Consider the following 19,415-nt stretch of genomic DNA (forward strand, 5'->3'; position numbering starts at 1 on the left):
TAACTTTCCTCCAAAATCTTAATAGGATTACCTATTCCATAAGAATTTTAAAAGATATGATATGATTCAATCATTTGTTTTAAAAGTTACCATAAGAATATTTTCCATAAGATTAAAATCCTCTAAATTTCCTACACTTTTCCTACTTTTCCTACAAATCAAAGGGACCATTACTAGTTCTGATTTGATCCTTCTATTTAGCAAAGCTCTTTGTTGCAATAGTTTCAGAATCACCGATACCGATGTCATCTTTCATAAAAAGACAACTGAAGCGGCAGAAGGAAGTCGGTGGCATCAAATGCAACCAAAAACAGAACAGATTCAAAGGGGTCATCCAGGCCCAGGAGACAGAGAGTTTGCAAAAGACCACTACTACTAAAAATTGCAGTTTGAAAGCCTTAAAAATACGAACAGCACAATAGATCAATTTGGGCTAAGGTTCAACCGTTTGCTGAAATAAGTTGTCCAATAACGGAGAATCACTATATAAAGCTTATACAGAACATAGTAACTGTAAGCACTGCGGTTCCAGCTGATATATATCCTGTTTTCTAACAAGCGAACATCATAACTGGTGGCTCTCTTCACTCTCCTGGGGCAGAGACACCTTGCTTCAGTTTTTCCCTCTTCATCTTCTTCTTCGAGACTGGCTTCTTTTTGCGAGGAGGAAGCGTCTTCTGAGCGTACACATAGAGAGCGTAGTTCCCGACAAAGAAAAGCAGCAGGAAGGTCGCGACCACAATCAGGACTATCATTCCAGGGTTCAGTCCCTTGTTGACCTCCTCAATGACTACATTGTTCTGAAGACCAGAAAACAAATCTATCAAGCACTATGCATGACAAAAGGGCACTGCAATTTAAATGTATGTGACTTCTTTATCGAAAAAATACTATGAGGCTTGCAGGGTTAGAAGAAGTTAACCCTTCCATAGGAGTATATGTTACAAGTTACTAGACACATAGAGCCAGAGCAGAGATATCTGTGGACATGGATGAGTCTGCACATATTGCCATGTATAGATCTCCATACACAGATAATTCGAAAGCTAGATAACAATTATTTGTACTGTATAGTCACCCACATCTGTAGTTCTGTACAGTTTGATCACAGCACAAAATAAAGCTTATTACTAAGGATTGCATGTTTTCAACACTAGCAAGTAGCCCATCCAAGAGTGGCCAAAACTAAATGGAACATGATAGATAAAGTGAAGTGGTCTGCCTAGAATTACCATTTGCATAAGATACACAGGATTGCTATTAAACATATGCAGTAGACATATACAAGGTTGGTAGTAATCACATACAAGGTTGAACAGAGGGAAATGGGATGGCAGTGCATAACTGCATATATATATTCATTGAAAACAGCAGCAATCTATGTCAACATTCAATTTCAGCATATTTACAGGATAAAAAATATTCAAAATAGTGAACAAACAATGTGGACTTGATAACTGAACAAAAAATGAACTATTAGAATTTGGAAAGCGCAAAGTTCGCGATATAACTTGATTCAAAAATTAATTTAAGTTTAAGAAACTAAAAGATCAAGTGTACATCATGGACATCATGGTAAGTAATACTCCCTAATGAATGACCACCGAATGTATGACCATGCAAAGACTACTGCAATAATCCGACAGATCTAACCCTACCCATAAAAAAAGCAACAAGTGCGTGAATCCATTGGCACTACCATATCAACGGAACAAAAGAAGTATAAGAAGCCCGTAAGTTCCTTACCGCAGAGTCCGCGAACTGATCCGCCATGGCTGACCGGGACCAAACACCTGCAACTCTGGATCCAACGATGGATCAAACTCTGGCGAAAAAAGAAAAAGAAAAAGAGGAGCAATTCTTAATCGAGAAGGGGTTGTATCAATCTCCACCAAACCTCAATCCCTACCTCTCCTTTTTTACGATATTTTATTTAGCCTACGGCAGCTGCTGCACTATTCCGCTGTTCGTGGCCGATCGATCGTCGGGTCTCGCCCTCCCGCTTACGGGATTCGGTTAAGGAGTTCGATGATCTGATAGGATTGGAAGGTGCGAGTGAGGAATACTACTGAAATTTTTGGGGGAGTTCTGAGAGACGGCAGGACGAGGATTCGAGCGAGGAGGAGGGGATCGAAGGGGAAGACAACAATATATTTGGGCAGATGACCCCACCCAGCAGATGGTCACACGGTGCATGTGTCAAAATGGGACAAAATAAACATGTCATCGCCACCTGCTGGATAGGATAAGGATATCCTTACAAAGACATAGTAAGTACAATCCTATTATTTTCTTTTATTCGAATCACTTATTATTAAATAAAAATTTATTTGTGTGTAAAATTTTTACATGGTGTCCTTAGCCACTCAAAAGCAAATGACGGAAAATAAACTACGGTGAAAAACCAAAAAATCAAATTCAAAATTAAGTTCTAGTAAAATTTAATTTTTGACTTTTAAACATAAGCATAAGCCAAACAATAAGACTGTATTAGTAGGAGGGGCCGTAGTGTTGCTATGGCTACAGCTGCAACTAGATAAGGCACAGACTATTGTCGGCTTGCAACTATAGTAGGAGCATCTCCAACAGCCTCTCCAAATAACTCTCTAAGCTAAATTTTAGCCATTCCAGTGAAAAAACACCCTCTAACAGCCCTCCAACAGGATGGCTAAGCCATCTGGCTGGCCAAAACCCTCCCCACACTAGTCAAATTTGACCAGCCAAAAATCACTGGCCAACTGTGGACCCCACGCGTATTCTCCTCCCATCTCGTTGCCGGCCATAGTCCACAGCGCCGACGTCATCGCATGCAATCGCCGTCGCCCGCCGTGGCCTCCGCCGCCGTCCGCACCGTCGCTAGCCGCGGCCTCCGCCGCCATCCATGCCGTCGCCGCCCGCGACCTCCGCCGTCATCCGCGCCGTCGCCGGCCGCGACCGCCGCCGTCGTCCACCGCAACCGCCGCCGCCGACCCCGCGCACAAGCTGGAGCATGAGCAGAGCTGCAGAGGCACAAGCTGGAGCACGAGCAGAGCTGCAGAGGATTGGAGAAAGGGGAGGTAGAAGAAAGAGGAGGAGAATGAAAGGTGGGCCCATTGATTAATAGAGAGTGGAATGTGGAGTGTCTGTTGGAATAGAAGACAAATTTGACTCTCTAAATTTTTGTTAGGCTGACCAAATTGGTATTTGGAGAGTCAAAAATGGTCACTCTGTTGGAGATGCTCTTAGGTGTGTTCAGCACCCCTTTTTCCCGGCCCATTTCTCTCGTTTTTCGCGCCCACGTTTTTCAAATTATTAAACGGTGTATTTTTTGTAAAAAGTTTCTATACAAAAGTTGCTTAAAAAATCATATTAATCTATTTTTGAAAAAAGATTAGTAAATACTTAATTACTCACGTTCTAATAAACTGCTCCGTTTTCCGTGTTACTGTTTCGGGTTGGGAACCAGTGTATGTGAACACACCCTAAGAGGGCCCAAAAAAAAAAGAAAAACTATAGTAAGAGGGACATTTTAACAATTTGTCGCTCATAGAGTATGACTTGTGGGCTCACATTTGTCAATAATATGTGGGTCTAATAACAAAATCGTTAAATGTAACACGTGGAAGTGGCAAATAGTAAATATGTGATAGTAAAAGGGCAGCAGAGCAGGCCCATTATCATATATGAAACCTTATCATTATCATTTATGAAGTAGATTTATCATATACTCCCTCCGTCCCTAAATATAAGGGATTATGGGTGAATGTAACATATCCTAGGCTATGAATCTGGATAAGGAATATGTCCAGATTCATACTCCTAGGATACATCATATCTATTTATAATCCCTCATATTTTAAGGCGGAGAGAGTAATAAATTAGTAGTAGTTGGCACTATGCATAAGAATTAAAGCAACAAGTGAATCTATTAGCACTATCATAAGTATAGGGTTTTTCACTCTTGGAAATACATTTTCTCTGTTTTAAAATGAACTAATTTCTATATCTAAATTTTTAGGTAAGGGTTGGTTTATTTTGGTACGAAAGATTGCTATCATGTTTGGTTGCTTGATGCAGAGCTGTGCGGCAGCAATGGTTGCTTGAAGCAGTTGGCTGCGACGCAGCCAATCCACCAAACAGCCGAACAAGGCCTACGATAATATACATAAGCCAGAAACCGTCGTTGTATCATAATGTTGCATCACATCATTTTGTTTGGCTGTATGTATCATACTCTCTCCGTTAAAAAAAATTAACCTAGGATATTTTGAGTTTTCTTGGGATGGAGTTCATAACTGTATATTGTATATTTTGATGGTCATATATTGTGAATTGGACGTCATAGTTGCGCAGAGGATATGATTGACTACTTGTGATCAAGCTGGTGTGGATACATGAGATGGTCAAGACTCTTGTGATCAAGCTGGTGTGGATACATGAGATGGTCAAGACTAGTGACAGTAGCCGAGCCAAAACAGATCAAAGCATCATCAAGGATCCAAGGACAACCGGGACCCTGGAGCATGAAATCTGTCTTTGTGGGTTTGATGATAGGCGTGCAGCTCTTTTTTTTTTTTCCGCGAAAGTACGAAAGTACAGCTATTACAATCAACATAAGTGCATGGATTATGTGCACACGTTTCTTTTGAAATGAAGATTTAATCAATTTGCCATTTATTAGGAATAGTTAGCAATATAACTGAAAAACGTTCAGATATGTATGGCCTGTTCAGGCTCAATTTAATTTGGGATGACGCAAGCATCATCTTGTGCAACAAACTTGAAAATGCGAAGGAGGGAGCCCAAGCTACTATGGCACGCCGGATGCATGTCAGCACCAAGCCATCAAATACAACAGAAAACAGCATCAAGGTATAAATCATTCAGATTTCAGATTGCAAGATGGCTACGCAGGTTGCAGAAATTTTCAGGCACGATCGCCAGCTAAATCAAAGAGACACGCAGAAACAAAACCAAAAGAAGGGCTCAATTTGCAGTGCTGTTCAACAGATTGCTCAAATAAGGCGTCTAATACAAATGTAAACCACTTAGGACAAAGCTTCTACATAACATAGTTACTGTAAACACTGCCGCTCCAGCTGATAATTCTTATCAATGCAAAAGAAGCTCAGGATAAAATCAGTAACATTGGTAAACTGACGAATCTCTTCACTCTCCGGGTGCAGAAACCCCCTGCTTCAGCTTTTCCCTCTTCAGCTTCTTCTTGGAGACTGGCTTCTTCTTCCGAGGAGGAAGCGTCTTCTGAGCATACATGTAGAGCGCATAGTTTCCAACAAAGAAAAGAATCAGGAGAGTTGCAACCACAAGAAGGACTATCGTTCCAGGGTTCAGGCCCTTGTTGACCTCCTCGATGATCATGTTGTTCTGAAGAACAGAAAAATAAACTATCAGAAACCACCCTAAAGATTGAAAATATAATTGCGAGTAAATTGCATCGCCGGTACATGAACTTGTCAGGTGGGTGCAATCTAGTGCACGAACTTGTAAAATGCTCGTTTTGGTGCATAAACTTGTCTGGTGCGTGCGGAGGAAGGAAAAAGGACACTACCTAGTTAATCTTATTAATTTAGGGGCTCATTAGGATACCATGTAAACATATATATGTGAAGATTTGCTATTAGAAATACACCTCTTCAATAAAAAAATAGAATGGATATAGTGATCGTAGAAAAAAGATTAAAAAAAGCAATGATATAAGGGTTAGAAATATATGAAATTCATCACTTCCATGATGAAGAATAAAGTAGAGACCAAATTTATAAATATTGCATATCTTATGTATACTCACTACACATATGCACATCACATCCTAATCAACATCAGCTTTGTAAAACGAACATTGCCAAGCTATTTTGGTCCTCGTTCGCACGAACTAGACAAGTTCATGCATCGAAATAAGCATTTTACAAGTTTATGCACTAAGTTGCACCCACCTAACAAGTTTATGTACTACCAATGTAATTTACTCTATAATTGCGATTTAGGTAGCTGGAAAAATCAAAATAGTTAACCCTTCAAACTTATATATTACAAGGTTAGTATGAACAAATTAGAGCAGACATGTACACCCTTTTGTACACATGGGAAACCCAAAAGCTGACTTCACAGATCAGCATGTCTAAGCATGTCAACAGAGCATGTCGAAAAATTATGTTCAGTATGGACTGTTCAGTTCCACTACATATCTGTTACCCTTTATTCATACAGATTTATCACTGCGCAAACAAAGCTTAATTTTAATACATTATTGAGTCTGACATTTCATACATTTACATGTTTTCTACACTAGCAACTAGCCTATAAGTAAGATTCCAAAAACTAGTCCGAGGTCAGCCAAAACGAAATAGAATGTGTGTAAAGGTTTGCCATTCAGAGAAAGATATGACGGTTAACTGATATAAGGATGCATACAGAACAACAAGACACAAGTGTTCAGAAAACCTGAAAGTGTTTGAAAGCAAGAACATATACATTTAAAAGAGGCAATCATGCCAACATACAGTTCCAGTGGATTCACAGAACATAAATTATAAAACACTCCAAATGAGAGCACACAATTGTGCTCTTAATTATTTATTGAACAGAACTACACTAATGAAAAGGTAGTCATGAATGCCATGAGGACAAAGTTAAATTAAGCAACGATTAAACGATCATGTATGTATCATAAATAAAATAGCAATTCAGCAGACCGGCAAGAGTAAAATTATCTAGTGATGTCAATTCTTGAAACACGTTATACACAACCAGACACACTAACCTAATCAGGTAGCAATTTAATCATTCAGCTAGGGGATATTTTCCTTTTTGAGTTGGTTCATGTGGCTCAACTTTGGTTTCATATCTAGTCTACCAGCCAATTTGCTTCAGATTAGAGGCTGATGATGATAGGACACAGCTAAAAAAACAAAAAACTGAAGAGGAAACGGAACAACCATAAAATTTACCGAGATGTAACAAAATGTATGACCATGCAAAAACTACAGCGCAAATTCTACAGATCTAACTATCCACGCCAGGGGACTGATCCAACTTGGGACATGGGGGTTCAGTTTTTGGGGGGAACAAACAAACTGTTACTTGTATTAGTTAAGGCTCTGAAATTAAGAGAAGAGCTTCTTCCAGATCTACAAGAGAAGCTAGGGTCAACACAAGCAAATTCCAGACAAAAGCAAATCCGCCGTAAAAACGCGTCGAGATCCGGTCAAACAACCGAAACGTCGAAGGTTTCGCACCCCTAAAACCAAGAGATTAAACAGAAACAGCTCGCAGATCCTTACCGACTGATCCGCCATGGCAGCGACGATACCCGCAGCACCAGACGACACCAGCTGCGGACCTCTGTGGATCGAAAAGAAAATTAGATCAGCGGCTTTAGCCAAAGAAGAATTTCTCGGAGGAAGAAGAGACCCCGTGGAAGTGAGAGATCTCCACCGTGGATTAAGCCCGCCGTCCTCACCTCTCGCTTCTTGGCGCGGATTTCTCACTTCTCTTCCTCCCCCCCTTGGCGACAAGCTCGCGTGATCTGCTCTGTCACCGCTTGCTGCTCAAGCTCGTTCGTCCATCCGCCGTGTCCCGCCCGGCTTTATGTATTTGTCTCCGAGCCGAGCCGAGCCGAGCCGAGCTTTACCCGATTTCTCGTTTCTCCGTTTATCTGTGGGCCCCACATGGGTGTTTCCTTGGCACATAGAAATGGGACGTGGCTGATTCATGGTCAGGATCTGCCGTCCACCGCTGGATTTGTCACCTCTCTCGGTCAGTATCCGTCTGATCGGTCAACGGTCAACTCTTGTGTGAAGGAACGAATTGAGGTTTTGGATAGGGTTACTTTTTTTGATAATGCGTGAGCAGCGTATTTTTCGAATTGGGCAAATAGAAGTGGAGTTTGGATGAGGGCATTATTTTGGCATGAAAAATTTGATTTGTAAGTTCTTCTCGATAAATATTATACAATGCAAGCGCACGTATACACATGCATGTACTCACTTATATATTTGCGTGCACACTGTACTATAATGCTCGATATGATGTCCCTAAAAGTGTTGCATTAAATTAGATGATGAAGTGAATGAGAGAAGTGAGGAAATGGAAGATGAGTCACTCCTCATGCAAGGAGCAACATTCACACAAACTCGAAGAGAAAAAAATAAAAGAAAAAGTGGATTAGACAAACAAACAAAAATAAATTCATTGGGGTCAGTAAGATAAAGGTAGTGTAGAGGTGATGTATTGTATATATCACCTCTTATTTTACATGGACAAAAATATATGTGGTAACTACCTCTTCTATAAAACTTGCTCTAAACACTTTCGAGAATTTAGGCTGGTATATTTTGAGATTGATGAATTTACCACATGTGCCGACAACTTAAGGTTGACATAGTTTAAAACTTGATTTTGAAAATAAAAATCATCGAAGTCTATTTTTCTATAAGGGCGTATATATAAAAGTTTTATCCATTAATTCATTTTTTCTAATAAGCCGTGTGACTTATAATCAATATTAGGACAACCATTTTGTGAATGAAAATTAAAGGAGGGCTAAAATAAAATAAGGGTGGAAGGAATGAATGGCTAAGATTAAAACTTACATGTGGGAAATGGTAGTATATATTTTCCTAATGCCATTAGCCAAACATACTATGCGGGCTCCTGTCATAAGTATTTAATGTTTAAGAGTAAAACTGAGTCAATTTTTTATTGCCATAATTGTGATATCAGTATAATTTTATAGAATCTATTACAAGACTTACAAGTTAATAAGCTTATGATGTTATGATAATATTCCACTATTTTTAAAGGCAAATTTATGCATATAACTTTTTTAGAAGCTAATTACTTGAAATTTATTTACGATAGTCAAGGTTTTAGAATTATGAACAAATCTTATTTTAAGTATCAAATATTTATCACCAGAGGGAGTAACTTTTGCTAAGAAGATGGTTAAAAGCGAAAGTCTAACAGGTGGAACAAACCAATGTAGTAGTAGTAGTCCAAATCGTGTAGGTTTTTGTTAATAATGGAAAATTCATTCCAGCCTTTATTTCAAAGAAACTAGTTAAACTACAGCCAAATCGCTTAGGTACCCAGTAAGGATTCAATCCAAAGGGCGAAACTGCTCTTCAAATTCATCAAAGCAAAGATCTATGTAATGTCACACCGTCTACTGTTAAAATAGGTGTAACACCCTGAAAATTCGACCGACAAAAATCTAAACTCTAAAAATACGGATTTTCAAAAACTTTAAAAATTAATTGCATCATGCCGATCCTATTCGCTTATTTTATTTGGATTTGATCTCGAAGTTTACTAACCGTGAGTAAAGAATAGTTAATTAGGAATAAACCATAAAAACAAGTTGGTAAAATAAATATAAACTAAAATAAAGATTAGGTGTGGATAGGAATAAATAAAATATTATCGCGACCGTATTTGGATCAATTAAAATACGATGGAATAAGAGTTAACCCTAATTAAAAATTCAAATAGATTAAATAAAAATAAAATATGAGTAATATTAATCTACGGTGAATTCATTAGTTGAGATAACACAAATATTGAGTAAAATGCATATATGCAAAAATTAGGAATTGTTGAATCAAATTTATATGGAAAATACACAAAAATCGGGATAAATAGAAAAGTCACTGTTCATTGCACTCCAGGTGCTCGACACGGTCCCCCTAGCCCCGCCCCCTCCCCTGCCGCGCGCGCCGCTCGCCGCGCGCCGCCCGCCTGTGCGCCGCTCGCCCGCGCGCCGCTCGCCCGCCGCGCCGCCGTCGCCATCATCGCCGTCGCGTCGCCGTCGGCCTCGCGCCGCGTGCCGCCGCCTCGAGCCCTGTACCGCCGCCTCGCGCCCCGCGCCGCGCGCCCGCCTGCCGCCACGCGCCCATCCCGTCGCCGCGCCGCGCGCTCGTCCCGTCGCCGCGCCATCGTCCTTTCGCCGTCGCCATCCCACGCCGCACCACCCGCCCATCGCCATCGCCGCCCACCCGTCGTGTCGCCGCCCATCGCATCCCGCCCCGAGCCCGCGCCGACATCGCCACCCTGTGCCGCGCGTGCTGCCGTCCCGTTGCCGCGTCGCCTCGAGCCCCGCGCAGCCGTCCCGTCGCCGCGTCGCCGCCCGTCGCCGTCAAGCCCGCGCAGCGCCGTCGCTGTCGCGCCGTGCCGTCGTGTCGCCGCCCATCGCATCCCGCCCCGAGCCGCGCACCACCGCTGTCGCCGTCGCCATCGACGTCCCGTCGCCGCGCGCGTCCCATCGCCGCTGCCGCGCCGCGCGCCGTCTCGTCGCCTCGCGCCGCGAGCCCGCCGCCTCGCGCCCCGCGCCGCCGTCGTTTCACCCTTCCCCCTCCTTCCCCTCTCTTTCTTCCCCTCTCCCCTATAAAAACCCCGGCCCAATCCCCTCCTCCACCCCACTCCATTCCCTCCTCCTCTCCCTCTTCCCCTTCTCCACGCACCGCCGTCGTCGCGCCGCCGCGCCGCCGTTGTCGTGCCGCCGCGCCGCCACCTTCGAAGCCGCCGCGCCGTCGCCCCGGAGCCGCCGCGCCGTGCGTCGCCGCCTTGCGCCGCCGTCGCCGTCGTCGCCGCCACCGCCGCCGCCGGTGAGCCGCCTTTCCCCCTTCGCGTCCACCGCCGTCGCCGCTCGGGTAGGGAGAGAGGGAGCCGAGAGGGAGAGAGACAGGGAGGAGCCGGGTGGAGGAAGAAGAAAAGAAAAGAGAGAAGAGAGAGGAAGAAGGAAGGAAAAGAGAGAAGAGAGAGGGAGAAAAGAAAAGAAGGAAGAGAAAAAGAAAAGAAAAGAAAAGGAAAAGAAAAAGGGGGAAAAGAGAAGGAAATAAGTAGGAAAAATTAGGAGAAATTTAGGACACTTAAAAAAAAATATTAGAATTTAAGTATAGGATTAACGAAAATATAGTATTTGCAAAATAATGCTATAATCATAGATGTATTTAAAAACTAAACAATTAGGTGAATTATATAGATTATTGTAGATTGTTTTTAATGATCTCTACAAATAATCAATTCGCGGTAGTAATTTAGATATAATTAATTAGATGAATTCTTATAGGCTATTATAAATTATATTTGGGTAATCTCTATAAGAAATCGATTCACGATAGAAATTCGGATTTAATCACTAGGAATTTTAGACGTATATTATATTTAATCATTTAGCCATAGACTAAATTAAATCGTATAATATTATAAGATAATTTTAGGATTCCGTCCGATGTTTAGCTCGCAATAGAAATTTCTAACCTATTATATGGATATAATGCTCGGTTAGATTAAATTAAAAACTTATGACAACAAAATATTTATACCCGCAAAATAGTTTGAATCGAAATTGGGTTTGCCTTAGTTCGCGAATAATAAAGTTAATATAAAGAAATCGACTTTCGCATTCGACCTTTATTTGGATTTATTTGGATTTTAATTTGAATTCTAACCGAATTCAAATCAATTTTCGCACGTAACTATAGAGCCCGAGGGAGTTGCGGATCCAAGCGAAGGTCAAGACCCGCAAGACATTGAGCAAGGCAAGTCATCACTATTCCTTGAACATGTTGATCCCAATTGCGAAATTATTTTGTTTACAAATAAAATTGCATGCAATGATGAACATCCTACTTGTGATTATGCCATGCCTTGATTATTGTTTGCCATTATTCCTTCGTAACCATGTTTACGTATGAGTCCCTAGTCAATTATGACAATTGCTTAGAAATGCTATTCTAGAATTATGCATACTCATATTTATCAAATGCTATATGCTTGGGCAATTACCTTTGGGAAGGTAATTGAGATGCGGCATGTGGAGACATGAGCGCCACATTGCCATGATATTGATGACATGATTTGTGAAAGGAAAAAAAATAAAACTAAACAACTATTTTCGACTGGGGCGGACGGAGGATTTGGGTGGTATCTGGAAAAGGCTAGTACCGTCCCCGGTCAATTAAGGACCGAGCCATGAAGTTAAGCATGAAACGACCCCCGTACAACCGTACTTCTCGAATGGGTATAGACCTAGCGGATTAGATAGCCGAGCGGAGGCAGTATCCCTGCATAGATGGTTCACCCCTGAGTGAGGCAGGTGCGCTACGATGGGACAGCCGTTGAGGTAGGGCCGAGAGGCGTGCCCTACATCGGTGTCGCCATTGGTAGGACTGCCATGAGTGTGTGTGAGAGAGAACTTAACTTGAACTATAATTTAATATGTGTGTGAGACTTCTCTTTCCCGGGAGCGCCAGAACTCCTCTCACTGCTAGAAACATGGACACCTAGAGTGCATGAGGATTTAAGTTCATGGAGCGGGTACTGCCAATGCGAGGTTATCGAAAAGCTTTGCCGTGACGCGTCTCATGTGTTGGGACGAGGCTCATGTGTTGGGCAGTTGCGGAGTGCGGGTAAAGTGTACATCCACTGCAGTGTGAGTAAACCAAATCTATTCGAATAGCCGTGCTCGCGGTTATTGAGCACCGGGACATGTATTACACTTGGCTAGACTCTAAATTCTTAACCTGTGTGGGATGGGATATTGCATGATGATTTTTATGCTGATGGAGCCACTGCCTGAGAGGTGGGAATGTGGACGTCCTCAGAAAACCATAACGACTCGATGGCGGGAAGCTATCCTTGGGATCACAATGGATGGTGGACAGAACCGTCATTGTTTAATATGAACGCTGGTACTAAAATTTGGTTAGTCTGTGCTAGGTCTTAGGCTTGCGAAAAGAATTACAAAACTGGCTTTGCGCAAAGGAACCATAGCTATCCTTTGAATACCCCTATCATGTGCATTTCTTGCTGTGGTGGCTTGCTGAGTACGGTTGGTACTCACCCTTGCAAATATAAAATTAATCAGAAGTGGGAGATGAAACTTCGGAGGATCCCTATGCCTACTACCAGGAGGGAGATGAAGACGATGGCGCTCAGTAGGTCTTAGTTACGGTCGTTGCCTGTGGCAATGGCATGCCGCTGCCTGAATTCCGCTGCCTCATCTATTTCTGCTTTTGGATGTATTCCGGACCGCTCAGTTCGATGATTTAAGAGAATGCCTGCGGGCTTATGATGTAATAATTAGCACTAGACTCTCGTGTATGTGCTTTTGGTATTTCAGCTATGAACTCGTGTGTACCAGACTACTTGATCCAGGGAAATGGTACTGTTTACACGAATGATTCCTGTTATAGAAACGGGGGTCCACAATAGGTGTCGAATATACTAGTCCTATTTGATTACAGTTGGACTTGGAGTTGTAATAGGTGTTAGGGGGTGGAGTTAGAGTCGGACTTTGTAACCCGTCATTTCTCTTAAATAGAGAGAGGGCACCACAATGTAATCATGGCGACTACAACGTAGCGTAGACACGCAGGGAGATGATGGCGGCGTGGCCATGTACTCGTAGCGGCTAGGAGCTATATTGGTTGAGGAGGAGCGCCCATAATCAGAGCCCCGGGGATGTAGGCTTCGGCCGAACCTCGTTAACAAATATCGTGTGTTCCTGTGTCGTCATCTGGCATGTCTTGGGTGATCAATGATTGAAGCGATCGAGAAGGTTAGTCGTCGTTCCGCTATATCGACTAACTTTTATAACAAGTGGTATCAGAGCATAAGGTTTCAGCATTGGATCAAGAAGACATGTGGAGGAGGAAACACGAGGTAGGGATCGCGCATCGACAGGAGATCGTCAGCCGTGGCGATGAGATCGATGGCGACAACGAGGATGTTGCGGAGGCGGCGACCTCGCTCGCGATCAGACCGGCGATGGCGGAACGTGACCGGAAGACGGGGCCGAGCGTGGCCGAATGCGACTGGAGAGATTGGAGGGGTAGCGCCATGGACGGCGCGCCCGACGCACGCGGTGAACGTGGATCCGCGGCGGCAGGGAGGCCACTGACGGAAGGGCGAAGCCAGCCAGCGTGGCGCGGCGCGGCGGACGTAGAGGGCCGATGACGATGAGGTCGTGGACGGTGAACACGAGGGTTGCGACTGCGGTGCGTACGGGGTACGGACAGCGCGTATGGTACGTGCTATACACGCACAAGACGCGCATCTGGTGAACAAGAAGTGCAGCACACAAAGAGTCCAATGGAGCTACGGGCAGCATGCACTAATTTAATTAGTGTTTGCATGGTGTAATTATATGTAAAATCATACGACAGGGCTTGATGCATGTACGTGCATGCGGGGCTGCAGTTAATTGCATGCAATAGCATAACAAATATGCATGCAAGCCGGTCATGCATGAGGAGAGCATGTGGCAGGACATCCATGGATCTCAACGTGGAGTCGTGTGCGTCAGAAGGCCAGAGAAATCCTATTCGAGCAAGAAGTGGTGTGTGCAAATTTGGTGGTGGCACGTGACGCTAAATGAGATATATTGGAGCCGATTCTTATTGGAGCTTGACACGGGCCCGACTTGGACTAGGCAGCGTTCTATGGGAAGGATTCATCGAGTTTGTCCAGGACTCAGGTTCCTGTCCGACTCGGTGACTAATGACGCTCTTTAAAAGAAGGCGTCAGGACAGGATTGGCTAAGTAACTCACAACAGCGTAGGCACACAGAGGTTTGACACATCGTTTGGTGGACTATTTGGCAGGCGACGACGCAAATTGCACGAGTTCTTGGGAAGAAGTCGCACGGGTGCGGGTGGACCAAGCCAGGCTGACACGGTTAGGCAGCTAGCAGGCGGCTAAACCAAGGGCAGAAGATCTGGTCTAATCGGTGCAGCAAACAGTTGGTTTGCTATTGAATGTCTGAGATCGGATCACAAGACGAGATTGTGAAGACGAATACAGACGGTACTGAGAAAGGCGAGTATTCTGGTGGCGACAGACCAGTCAGGTCGCGGGTTGGCAAGTTGGCGCCGACAGGTATGAAATTTGATTTGGTGAAGTTTGACGGCTCTGGAAATTTTGGCTTGTGGCAAACTAGGGTCAAAGATTTGTTAGCTCAACAAGGAGTTTCAAAGGCTTTGAAGAGTGTCAAACCGGCCAAGATGGAGGATGACGATTGGGAGGAGATGCAGTTGCAGGCGGCTGCGACAATAAGGCTATGTCTTTCAGATCAGGTCATGTACCATGTGATGGAGGAGACCTCACCAAAGATAATTTGGGAAAAGTTGGAAGCTCAGTTTATGTCCAAGACTCTGACCAATAAACTGTATCTAAAGCAGAAGTTGTATGGGCTAAAGATGCAGGAAGGGGCGGATCTGACAGCACATGTGAACGTTTTCAATCAACTAGTCACTGATCTTGTGAAGATGGATGTGGAAGTTGATGATGAAGACAAGGCCATAGTTCTTTTGTGTTCATTACCTGAATCGTATGAGCATGTGGTGACTACTTTGACGTACGGCAAGGAGACCATCAAAACTAAAGATATCACTTCTGCGTTGCTGGCTCGTGATCAGATAAGAAAGAACAAAGAGGGTGAAACATCTCAAGCAGAGGGTTTGCTAGTCAAAGAAGATCATGCTGGGCATAAGGTAAAGAAGAACAAAAAGAAGAAGATGGTGAAGTGCTTCAGATGTGATGAGTGGGAGCATATAAGCAGGGAGTGTCCAACACTGAAGGGAAAAGCTAAGGCTAATGTAGTGACTTCTTCAAATGACTCGGATAGCGATGGTTGTGATCTTCTCACGATGTCAAGTGCACAGTCTAAGGATGCAGAAGCGTGGATATTGGATTCAGCTAGCTCGTTTCATGTGACGCCAAGGAAGGAGTGGTTCTCTTCATATAAGTCTGGTGAGTTTGGTTTTGTCTACTTAGGCGATGACACAAGTTATCCGGCCGTGGGAGTAGGTGAAGTCAAAATCAAGCTAGAAGATGGAGGTGAACATGTTCTTCAGGGAGTCAGGCATGTACCAGGGCTAAAGAGGAATCTGATTTCGCTTGGAACCTTGCATGAAGAAGGGTTAATATTCCGCGGTAATCGGAATAGGAAGACCATTGAGATCATGAAGGGCAAGATGACTGTGATGACTGGAGAGAAGGTGGAGTCGCATCTTTACAAGCTGCGAGGGTGCACTGTTGCAGGTGGAGTCCAGGAGGAAGCGGTTGCTGGGATAGCAATTGCTTTTGGTGGCGGCGGGTCTGGCGCAGACTCGTCGGGCGGCTTGCGGTGAAGCTGCAAAGAAGACAACCCAAGTCTGGAGGACCAGTGGATCGGCATGGTGATTCTACTACTTCTAGGTGGCGTATATTCGCCAAGGTGGAGTTTGTTAAAATAGGTGTCGAATATACTAGTCCTATTTGATTACAGTTGGACTTGGAGTTGTAATAGGTGTTAGGGGGTGGAGTTAGAGTCGGACTCTGTAACCCGTCATTTCTCTTAAATAGAGATGGGGCACCACAATGTAATCATGGCGACTACAACGTAGCGTAGACACGCAGGGAGATGATGGCGGCGTGGCCATGGACTCGTAGCGGCTAGGAGCTATATTGGTTGGGGAGGAGCGCCCATAATCAGAGCCCCGGGGATGTAGGCTTCGGCTGAACCTCGTTAACAAATATCGTGTGTTCCTGTGTCGTTATCTGGCATGTTTTGGGTGATCAATGATTGAAGCGATCGAGAAGGTTAGTCGTCGTTCCGCTATATCGACTAACTTTTATAACATCTACAGATTAAGGGATCAAGCTATCGACAGTATGACAAGAGAAGACACAAGAGAATTATCTCCAGTAGAAGTTTCAGCCTTGCAGGTATACCAGAAGTGACAAGCGAAGCAGGAACATAAATTAAGCAATTTATAGTCTAGATTCAGAGACAACATAACACTACAGTCTACAGGTCAGCAATCTTCAAAATGTAACCATAGAACTCAGTAGTCGTAGTGTAGATTCAGAAATTCAACTAAACATAGGAAAGAACAGAAGCCTACCAGTGGCATCACAAATACAGTACTCTTCAGCATGAAATGCATCCTACTAGGTCATAATCTAGATTCAGAAAGGCAACTAAACACGGCAAAAAGAGCAGCCAGCAGCATCATGAATACTGGATAGCAGTCATCTTCTGAGTGAAACCTCAAAGCTCAAACATTTAGAGCGAGTTCAGTAGTCAGCGATGATAGGTGTCGAAGGGATCAGGCAGAGTATTCGCAAGCTCTAAGCTCAAGTGCTCGAGATCATGGCTTTCCATGTCTTCAAACACGATCTCAGCTTCTGTGGAGGCCACGTGGCTTTGGTTGAGCAGAGCTTGCTGACCTGCAACGCATTGGGGGGTGCTGAACACCTTAGACTGAATCGTCATGAGCTGCAGCACCTGTGCTCTAGCAAGGAGAAAACATGCAAATTCAAGCATGTAGATGTTGTGAACTTTGCTTTCCAGTCGGACGCTGTTGAGGTGGTTCATGACACACCCAATGTGATCAAGCTTTTCGTGGTAGCTTGAGCCAACAGTGTCGGTGCTATCCTGAGTCAGATCGAACCTTGTATCAGAGGCCTGCACGGAATGATGAATCCAATGAATCTGTGTTCAGCTAAATTGAACAGGTAGTACCTACACAGACAGTGCAATGCAAGTATTGCAACAGCTCAAGCTCAACCAGTTACCTGAACGTGCAATGTCTCCACGAAAGGAAAGAAATTTAGCAAGTTCATCAGCTTGTCCATGTCATTCTTGCTCGAGAACTTTACACTGATAGCCAGAATCTTCACGCTCAGAAGCGGAGCACGCAAACCATTACAGACATCCTGATGCAATGCACAAGTAAAAATAACTCAGTGAGAGCAACTAAAGAGTAGAGTAGGAGAACGACGAGGATAAATGAAACAAGAAACCACCTTCTCAATAACCTCGTCGAAGAGGAGGAAATTGGACGAGCTGATCACGACATAGCCGAAAGCGGTGAGCTTTGGCGCGCCAGAGACGTTGATGGCCGCGGTGAGGCGCATGTCGCCGAGGAGGCGCTCGAGGCAGGGGGCGTCCTCCACGGTGAGCTCCTCGAGGTTCTTGTACTGCCACACGCCGAGCAGCACGAGGCTGCGCAAGAGCGGACGCGGATGCTGCGGGGGCCCTCGACGTGCTTGAGCATGACGGTGCGCAGCGCGGGGCAGCCGGAGAGGACGCTCTGGAGGGCGGCCTCGGAGAGGTGGGTGCTCGACAACGTGAGCTCCGTGAGGCGGGCCGCGGAGGCCCCCCGGTCGGAGACGCGGCACTCGCCGAGGGCGAGGGACTCGAGGGTGGCGCAGCCGAGGAGCGGGTCGGCGAGCGCGAGGTGGCACCACTCGGGCGCGCAGAGGAGGGCGACCTCCCTGGCGCGCTTCGCGGCGAGCTCGCGGAACCAGGCCTCCGCCGCGGCGACGCGGCCGCGGAAGTTGGTGCGGGAGAGGCGGAAGAGCGCGACGGGGCCCGGGTGGGAGGCGAGCACGCGGGTGACGGCGTCGGCGCGCGCGGTCCACGGCGCGATCGGGGACGAGGAGGCGGTGGTTCTGGTTCCTCCTCCCAGTCCCAGGGCGGCGAGGGCGGGGAGGTCGAGGTCGTCCAGGCGGAGCGGGGTGGCGGCCCACACGCCGCGGAAGCGGGTGGAGAGGGCGGCGGTGCGGGCCGCCTCGGCGGTGCCGAGGAGGGAGAAGATCACGGAGAGGAGGGCGTCCGGGAGCTCGCTGATGTAGTCCTCGCCGCCTCCGTCCGCTGCTGCCATCTCGCCGGCGTCCGGGGCCCCGCGGCGCGCGCTCCTGGCTGGGGGTTTGGAGAGGATTTGCAGGTTCAGTCGAAAGAGCAGTGCTGATTTGTGCGTCGTGGCTCTTGGCTCTCTTGATTTTTCACAATTTGATCTTTTTGAAAAACTTATTTCGCAAATAGAAATCACAATTTGATCTTTTTGAAAAACTTATTTTGCAAATAGACCCATAAAAAATTTATCACGAAAAGAGTCAATTTTTTAGGTGCTAGAGTCGTTGGCACCGTTGTCCAGCCTCTCTGGCGCCGTCCTCCTGCCACCGTGGCGGGTCGGCGCTAAGGTGGCAGGGGGAGCACGCTAATATGATTGGTGCCGCCTAAAAAGGACCATTTTCGAAATAAGTTTTTTCAAAGGTCTATTTGTGAAATGAGTTTTTCAAAAGAACCAAATTGTGAAAAATCCAGCTTGGCTCTTGCCCATGGCCCATGGACAGTGTTGATTTCTTTCAGCTGCAAATCTGCAGTAACATATATTTTTTGGGTAAAAATTGCTACAGAACACTCAAAATTTGTATGATTTGCTGGTAGACATAATAAAAACATGTCATGGTTGAAATATACTTAAAAAAACTGGTAATTTGCTGGAAAACACTTTCGGTTCATTTGGAGAGAAATTCTTTAAAAAGACAGGAATGCCCCTTAGGGTCAAAAGCTTTTGAGCGGAGACTGTAGCAAAATGAAATATAGTGTGTACTAGTGATGTATTTGAGGTGATGGCAAATTTAAA

General features: G+C 44.9%; 2 protein-coding genes and 1 pseudogene across 3 annotated transcripts; all 3 read right to left on the bottom strand.

Annotated features, from left to right (window-relative positions):
- Positions 1-355: 355 nt before the first annotated feature.
- Positions 356-2,164, bottom strand: LOC127769612 (DNA-binding protein S1FA2). 2 transcript variants are annotated; one of them, XM_052295211.1, is made up of 3 exons: positions 1,910-2,164; positions 1,747-1,825; positions 356-800 (listed from the first exon to the last, which is right to left on the bottom strand). In XM_052295211.1, exons 2-3 carry the CDS (start codon positions 1,771-1,773, stop codon positions 585-587), a joined length of 243 nt encoding a protein of 80 aa, XP_052151171.1. In that variant the 5' UTR covers positions 1,774-1,825; positions 1,910-2,164; the 3' UTR covers positions 356-584. The 2 variants fall into 2 exon arrangements, with proteins under 2 accessions (XP_052151171.1, XP_052151170.1); XM_052295210.1 differs by having other exon boundaries at positions 1,747-1,801; positions 1,910-2,162.
- A 2,781-nt stretch (positions 2,165-4,945) lies between these two features.
- LOC127772345 (DNA-binding protein S1FA1) lies at positions 4,946-7,601 on the bottom strand. Its single transcript, XM_052298376.1, has 3 exons — positions 7,460-7,601; positions 7,281-7,341; positions 4,946-5,364 (listed from the first exon to the last, which is right to left on the bottom strand). The coding sequence occupies exons 2-3, from the start codon at positions 7,293-7,295 to the stop codon at positions 5,149-5,151; spliced, it is 231 nt and encodes a 76-aa protein (XP_052154336.1). The 5' UTR covers positions 7,296-7,341; positions 7,460-7,601; the 3' UTR covers positions 4,946-5,148.
- A 9,076-nt stretch (positions 7,602-16,677) lies between these two features.
- Positions 16,678-18,734, bottom strand: LOC127771706 (uncharacterized; annotated as a pseudogene).
- Positions 18,735-19,415: the final 681 nt, after the last annotated feature.

The sequence above is a fragment of the Oryza glaberrima genome, chromosome 4 (genome assembly GCF_000147395.1).
Source record: "Oryza glaberrima chromosome 4, OglaRS2, whole genome shotgun sequence".
NCBI lineage: Eukaryota > Viridiplantae > Streptophyta > Magnoliopsida > Poales > Poaceae > Oryza > Oryza glaberrima.